General features: G+C 36.4%; 1 protein-coding gene and 1 pseudogene across 1 annotated transcript; both read right to left on the reverse strand.

The window, feature by feature from the left end:
• Positions 1-1697: 1697 nt before the first annotated feature.
• Positions 1698-2603, reverse strand: LOC113905088 (annotated as a pseudogene).
• Positions 2604-6378: 3775 nt separating this feature from the next.
• Positions 6379-7290, reverse strand: LOC113905089 (olfactory receptor 4A47-like). Its single transcript, XM_027562104.1, has one exon. The coding sequence runs from the start codon at positions 7288-7290 to the stop codon at positions 6379-6381; it is 912 nt and encodes a 303-aa protein (XP_027417905.1).
• Positions 7291-8654: the final 1364 nt, after the last annotated feature.

Here is an 8654-nt window from a genome sequence, read left to right on the forward strand (position 1 = left end):
GAATTTTGAGCATTACTTTACTCGAGTGTGAGATGAGTGCAATTGTGTAGCAGTTTGAGCATTCTTTGAGCAGCAGTTTGAGCATTGACTTTCTTTGGGGTTAGAATAAAAACTGACCTTTTCAAGTCCTGTGGCCACTCCTGAGTTTTCCAAATTTATGGGCATATTGAGTGCAACACTTTCAAAGCATCATCTTTTAGGATTTGAAATAGCTCAACTGAATTCCATCAGCTCCAGTAGCTTTGTTCATAGCGATGCCTCCCAAGGCCCACTTAACTTCACATTCCACTTAACTTCACATTCCAGGATGTTTGGTTCTAGTTTGGTGATGACACCATCATGATTATCTGAGTCATGAAGATCTTTTTTTGGTATAGTTCTTCTGTGTATTCTTGCCACCTGTTCTTAATATCTGCTGCTTCTTTTAGGTCCATAGCATTTCTGTCCTTTATTGTGACCATCTCTGCTATTCATGTAGTGGGAGGCTGAATCTTTCTATCAGAAGAAGATACTATAAACACATCAATGACATATACACAGACTTGTATTTTAGTAGCCAACCTCATTTTGGAAAAGAGCTAAAATTCATTAAGAATAAGTTTTGTTTACCTGAGTAATACTTTTTTTTGGCAATTGAAAAGTAAAGATCCCTGTGTTCTTTTTATATATCTCTTATAAGTAATCTCATAAATCAGTTTTCAAATAAGACTTCCAATTCAAGGAGATAAGTATTAAAACAACTTTATAATAAGTGAAGTGTTTTCTATATATATTTTACTATGTGTTTTTGAAAAACACTTGCATTTGCTGGCTACAAATAATTGTTAACAAAACAGTGTAACTTTCTATGGCATATAAACAAAGAGATTTTCATCAATCAAACACCAACCCTGAAGGGATTCTGTATAATGAAAACATTAGAGGATATGGAATAAGAGTATTCAGGCTCAAAGTTGACACATATTTTATGATCTAGCTATTTTATGAGCCTCCACTGTTGTCTATAAAGTAAGATCACTAAATTTTAATTTTATTTTTTTATTTGGAAATACTTTAAAATTTAGTCATCAGTTTAAATATAATGCAATTAATTTTCATAATCACTGACAATTTTACCCAACAGGGCAAGAAATAAAATATAATTTCAATATTAGGATATCAAGTGTATGTCAAGAGAGTATTGACAAGTATCTTCCTTCTATTTTATATTTCACATCATCATATATACCAGTAAGCCATACAGCTTTCTGAGTACCGACTACTTAAATCATAGGCACCTTATACAACTCTATAATGAGAAAGGAAAAATAAATTTTCTATTACTATAAAAGAAGAGAGAGTCTGATGAAATGCTGTTTTTGATGATGTCTCTTGAAGTGTTTGAAAGACTATCACATTTAAATTTAGGAGAATGCAGATCTAAATACTACCTCTGCCTATGTTGCAGTAGTCCTGTTAGTGTCAGATGAGGGGTTTGGGAAAGTCTTTATAGTAATAAAAGATGAAAATATAAAGATCATGAAAACATAAAAATTACCTTTGCTTTCTCCAGGGGATCTTCCCAACCCAGGAATTGAACCCAGGTCTCCCTCATTGCAGCAGGATTCTTTACCAACTGAGCTATCAATATCAGTAAAATATATAAAAAATATATGAACATATAAAGATCATGATAGAAATAAAATCTTCATATTGGCTCACCTCTTATCTGAAATTGTATTCCTGTTTAATAATATTTTAATGACATTTTTGCCCTCTATATTCCTTACTGTATAGATGACAGTATTACTGCTATGATTTTACCCATGGGAAAAGTAGTTACTGGTTGCAGATACATAAATATAGAAGTTACAGAAAACAAGACAACAATTCTGATGTGGAAGCCACAGGTAGACAGGGCTTTGTCCTCCCCATGAGTCCTTGACATGCACAGGAAAATCACACAGAACATCAAGACATTACAAAAGCATTGACAAGGAGTGCCAACTTCAGCAGCAACCAAGAAACCATCAAGGAAAGTGTCAGTGCAAACATATTATATTGGGGGAAAATGTCACACATGAAATGGCCCATGATGTTGGGGCCACAGAATGGGACCCAGAAAATGACTAGGTTTTGCACAACCAATTGTTGAAAACCCATTGCCCAACACACCTCCACCAGGAGGAAGCATATATGATGGTTCATGATGGTGACATAATGCAGAGAGACTTAAGACATACACACTGCAGATGGCCACCTATTATTCATAGACTAGAACCACAAAAGGACAATCTGTGAAGCTCCCAAGAAATGTTCAATGAAGAGCTGTGCCATGCAGCCCCTGAAGGAGATAGCTTTTGAATCAGAAAGCAAATCAACTATCATTTTCAGTATTATGAAAGAGGGATAGCAGGCATCTATCAAGGACAGGAAGGTCAGGAAGAAATTCAACAGTGAATTCAAAGTCTAGCTGCAGATTATAGTTACCACAATAAGCAGGTTGCCCACAACAGTGACAATGTAGGTGAAAAATAACATAAAAGTAGAATTCTCTGTATCTGAGGATTCTGGGTAAGTCGCACTAGAATGACTTCAGTCTCATTCATCTTGTTTTATTGCATTTCAGTGCTGTTGATGAATTCAGAAGTGGATAACTGATCTATAAAGACAAAGCTTTTAATAGCAAAGAGATGAGAAATTTATATTTTGGGTTTTCAGGTAAGTCCAACACATTTTAATAATAAATAGTATTTTTTTCCTTGGTGTGTAAGCATGCTGCCTTTTCTATTTTATAGGAAGAGTAAACTTTCAAGGCTATTTAATTCAGCTTACTACAAGGATGCTCAGGTTCTTCTTCCATACCTTCTGACAAGTGGTCCCTGGTTCTTTGTTGGAGGATACCCAGGCCCAGGTACTCACCATGTAATAAACCTGAGAGCTTCTCAAGCAAGAAAAAATGTTAAAAACACGTCCTTAAAAGTTAAAATGAATTGTACAACTGGATGTGATCTGCATATTGTTTACACACAGTCTAATTTACTCCTTTCTTCCTTGTAAAAGTACTTAAATAAGTCTGAGATATAAGCCTGTATTTGCCATCACCTCATCAATTATCACTTAAGTCAGAGTCAGACTGACACTGTTGTTCAATAAAATTAGCTGAATAAATTAAGTTGGAAGACTCTCCCTGTGTTTTCCTTTATTGAGCCAACTCCAAAAATAGTGCTTACTCTCTTTCTTAAAAAGACAAAACAAACAAACAAACAAAAAACAATTAAATAAACTGTTGGAAAAATGGATAGATATATTCCTTTCTTCCACTAGAACTTCTCACTTTCTCTACCCTGAGCAGCTCTTTTCCTTGGTCTGCTTCAACCATCTCCCTTACCTCCTAGCCAAGATGTAGCACTAGCTGAGTATTAGTAGGCAAGTGAGAAGAAAATAAGAAATGTCATGGGGTTTACTGTCCTGGTTCCTGTTATGGGTTGTCAGTGGCTGGGTGCCTTTAGCTGAGGCTGCTCCTTTTGGATTGACCATCTGAGTTCCTGAGATCTCTCTCTCTCTTAGATCTCACAGGCCTTATTGTTTTAATGGTTTCCTACTGTAGCTGGGTCCTCAATGGTACTATATTATCCCTCATTAGTTTCCCCCAATTCTATCCATAAATTAATAGGTTATCATTTTAAAATGATATTTAAAACTATTTTAATTTCCCATTTTAAATATCTTTTTTTTTTCTTGTCAGTTTTCCAACGGATGTAGGAAGTTTGTTTGCAAATGGTGACTGTAGTCATGAAATTAAAAGATGCTTGCTCCTTGGAAGAAAATCGTTGACAAACCGAGACAGCATATTAAAAAGCTGTGACATTACTTTGCCAACAAAGGTCTGTATAGTTAAAGCTACGGTTTTTCCATTAGTCATGCATGGATATGAGAGTTGGACCATAAATAAGGCTGAGCACCAAAGAATTGATGCTTTTGAACAGTGGTGTTTGATAAAACTCTTGAGAATCACTTGGACTGCAAACAGATCAAACCAGTCAATCCTAAAGGAAATCGATCCTTAATATTCATTGGAAGGACTGATGCTGAAGCTGAAGCTCCAATACTTTGGCCATCTGATGTGAAGAGCTGACTCCTTTGAAAAGACCCTGATGCTGGGAAAGATTGAGGGCAGGAAGAGAAGGGGACAATAGAGCAGCAGATGGTTGGATGGCATCACCAACTTGATGGACGTGAATTTGAGCAGGCTCTGGGAGATGGCCAAGAACAGGGAAAGTTGGAATTCTGCAGTTCTTGGGGGTCTCAAAGAGTTGGACACAGCTGAGTGACTGAACAACAACAAGCTGGAATTTCATCACCTCCACTAGATTTGTTGGCAAGAATTGGGATCCTGAAATCAGTTCCTGAATTTATCTAAAGGTCTGTTCCACCAGTTCCCCTGGAGCACTGGGTGCCTCACTGAATTCCCCTTAATCCCCCTTAGGGTGTGTTGAAGGTCAGCAGCTATAGCAGCACAGGATTCAATGTCCACAGAGGCAGATGGCAAATGCTCTTTTTGTTGTTCAGTCGCTGGCAAGTACACTTGGTGAATTCAGTCTCAGTGCCAATTTATAGTTGACAGTGCTGTATAATCCCTTATTGGTTTCCCTCAACATCATCCATATCTTGATAAACTATCATTTTAAACCCTTTTAATATATATATGGCAAAACCAATACAATATTGTAAAGTTAAAAAATTAAAATAAATAAATAAATAAATAAAATATGCTATGTCTTTTGTGTTTTCCAATGGAAGAAGGAAGTTTGTGTTTTATTTGCAAAAATAAATAAAATATGTGAGAAAATATATCCCCTTTAACAAATTTATTTTATTTTTAAAGCATCTGTACATCTTTTGATAAATAACTGCTAAATAAACTTAACTTTGGTCAGGAAAACTTATTCTGAAAGACTGATGCATAACATAAAGATTATTGGGTGTCTTCATGGAAATCTATGTGTTACCTTTAGTGCTGTCATGGAGTTATATGATTCTATGGAATTCATACCTTGTACTGCCTTTACCTAATTTATAAATCACTAAGTTATAGAATAATGATAAACATTCAAATAATTCTATTCATAAAAATGCAAGTTTGGGGGTGATATTTGTTTGATTTTCCTTACCACTTCAGTTAAAAACAGTTTTGCATTTATTTTAAATTCATGACACTTCCCTAAATGAACAATGTAAGAGCAGATTTTCCTTTTGACTGATTGTGTGACTCTAGGCAAACCTGATAAACTTAAAAAGATAATATGATATCCCATTTGGGAAAAAGGTAAGACTTGGTTGTTTTTCTGCACATGCATCATGTTCAATCAATTTTTTAAAAAATTAACATCCTAAAGATGATTAATATTACACAATGAAATATTCTTCATCAATCATCTTGTACTAAGAAATAGAAACAAAATAATATGTGTAAAGTATCTTTCAGATTCAAAAGTAAGTCATATAAATCAAATATTAATATGTGCTGTCTTTGTGTGAAGAGGACTAAACTGAGATGTATATAATACTTCTTACTCTATTTTTTTTCTGAAATCTGTAACACACCTCATTAATTCTGAAAAAGATCACATTATGTAAGAGAAAAGTATGAGGAAAAAACTTACACTAAATAAACAAATCGCAGTATTAACTATGACTTAACTCATCGTGTCAGGGGAGTGTATAATTTTGTTAGTTCTGCCTCACCGCGGCAAAGATTGGAAAGTGCAGACCCGTGTTACAGCTTGGTTACAGCTCAGAGTTTTATTCAGCAACTAAAGGAAAGTACACCCTGGAGGTGTGAGGGCAGGCGATCCCAAAGGAAAGGACTTGATCTGTCTTGGCTTCCTCTTTTTATATGTTTTGTCTTCTGCCCCCTGAGCTTGCCCTATGCAAATTGCACTAGCCAAGAGGGGAGTGTGTTTGCTTCAGCTGAAGTTTTCACTCCAGTCCTGCAGATTTTCTTTTGATCCATTTTTTTGGGCTTCTCCCTTTCTTTGTCTTTTAGCCACTGCCATTTTGGACTCCTTTTTCTTATTCTAACTACCTAACAATCATATAGAACATAAATCTATAGTTTTAATAAAGTCATTTTACACCCAAAGCTATACATATTTTCCAAGGAAATTGTGTAAATCTTAAAAACCTATTTCAAGCAAAATATAAACTTTAAAATAGGAAGTCATTAAAATGTTAAAATTATATTTTGATCATGGGAAATATTCAGATAATAAGTCTTTTCATCATGACTGAGTTAATTATCCTGGGGAGATATTTACTGCAGTTAAATAACCACAAAAGGCTTTCCTGGGAAGAGCAATTCTTCACTGAAAATTGGTCATTCATTTCCCTGTTGCCTCATGTTCTTTTTCTGATCCATAGCTTTCCCATGGCATGTTGCATCTCACTGTTTCTCAGAGTATAGATTAGAGGGTTCAACACAGGGGTGATAATGGTGTAAAACACAGCCAAGGACTTATCAATGGGTAAGATGGAAGGAGGTCTCACATACAGAAATATACAGGGCACAAAGAAGAGGAGCACCACAGTGATGTGGGAGCCACAGATGGACAAGGCTTTGCGCCTCCCTTCCTGACTAATATTCTTCAGGGAATGCAGAATGGCCCCATAGGACATGAGTAAGAGCATGAAGAGGACCACGCAGATTATGCCATCATTGGCAACCACTATGATGGCAATAATGTGGGTGTCAGTGCAGGCCAGTTTTAACAAGGGGTACATGTCACATATGAAGTGGTCAATAACATTGGGGCCACAGAAGGGAAGGTAGTAAACAAAGAGAATATTAACTATAGCATGTAACAGTCCACCAACCCAAGCCAACAGCAGGACACACACTCGCTTATTCATGATTGTCACATAATGCAAGGGTTTGCAGAAGGCCACATAGCAGTCATAGGCCATGATGACCAGGAGTAAAATCTCAGCACCACCAAATAAGTGCTCTGTAAAGAGCTGAATCATGCACGCTTGGAATGATATGGTTTTCTTCTCATACAGTAAGTCTGTAAATGTGTTTGGGTTAACTGTAGTAGCATAAACAGCATCCATAAATGATAAGTAGCCAAGAAAGAAGTACATAGGGACATCCAGGGTTGGACTGAACACCACAGTCAGGACAATGAGTAGGTTGCCCACCATGGTCACAATGTAGATGAGCAAGAACAAGACAAATAATATTTTCTGACCCTGGTTTCTCTGAGTGAGCCCCAAGAGGACAAACTCAGTCACATTGTTCCTTGTTTCCATAGTGTTCTGTGTGTTTTATTTCAGAGCTTAGGACATACTTATCTATAAAAATAATTGTTACTTATGACTTCCTGAAGTCTTGTGATAATTTGTTTATTCATTCAAAAATATGTCTTGTGATTTATTATTTTCTGGTACTTTCAGATATTATTATAATACAATGTTGTGAGAGTTCTCTGGTGGTCCAGTGGTTAGGACTTGGTGCTTTCACTGCAGTGGCCTGGGGTTCAATCCCTGGTTGGAGAACTAAGATCCTACAAGTCACATGGGGCAGCCAAAAAAGAAAAGAAAATATAAGGCTGATTAAAACATATTGCCTGATCACAACAATCTTATAGACCAAGGCAAGTGATAAAAGACCATATATGAGAAAATGACATGGTACTAAATACATGAGGTAGCACAACTAGCTTACCAACTGGAAGCTAATTAAATTGTACATAAAGCTAGTACCTTACACAAAAATCAACATTTATTAAAGGCTTAAAAGAAAGTAAAGCAAGATTTACTTCATATTTAATTTCCAGTTAATGAAGGAGGTGAGTTTCTACATTCTAGGGTTGGATAATTCTTCTTATCCAATCATTTAAACCCCAAATAGATATATTTGATGATTTGAAAAATGTTTATAAAGATTTGGGAAACAATACCACAAGGCCAATTGACAAAATTAATTTGAAAAATAACTTGACTCCAGAGGATATACACCAAGCAAATATATAAGATAAGCAAAGATCTCTAAGAAATTAACTAGTAAATGATTCAAATTTAAAGTAAATACAAATATAAACAATCTATTAAAGGAAGACTGCCGAGGACCAGCCCCAGCTGATCCAGGGTATTCGAAGGGGAGACGGCGTCGGCGACCTATTCAAATGGTAATTAAAGATATAAAGAGTAATAGAATGAGGATAGCTCAGTAGGAAAATTCAGTGGAGAAAAGAGGCTGAGTAGCTTGGTTTACACGGAAAATCAATATAACCCGTGACACCAGGTTAGCTCTGACCACGGAGGCCGCAGGCACCCTCTCGAATAGCGGAAGGTGCCCCACCTTAGACACCTTCTCGAGTGGGTCTTAGAAGCCCAGGCAAATAAGTGGTCGCAGAGGATATCCACGCTCCAGATGGAGACTTCAGCCGGAAGTTAAAGGAAAGAATTGACATGGGGAGACCAAGCATTGGTGAGCAAGGCCCGTAGCTTTATTTTTAACAGGGGCTTTTATACCCTAAGTTACACATAGAGGATAATAGGGGATGCAAAGTCAGCAGTCTTTGATTCTTATCAAAAACCAGGGTTTCTTTCCTGCAAATTTATCGTATACAAATGATTTAGGTGATTTACATCATCTTCTGGCCAGAAGGCCT

This window comes from Bos indicus x Bos taurus, chromosome 15 (assembly GCF_003369695.1).
Source record: "Bos indicus x Bos taurus breed Angus x Brahman F1 hybrid chromosome 15, Bos_hybrid_MaternalHap_v2.0, whole genome shotgun sequence".
Lineage (NCBI taxonomy): Eukaryota > Metazoa > Chordata > Mammalia > Artiodactyla > Bovidae > Bos > Bos indicus x Bos taurus.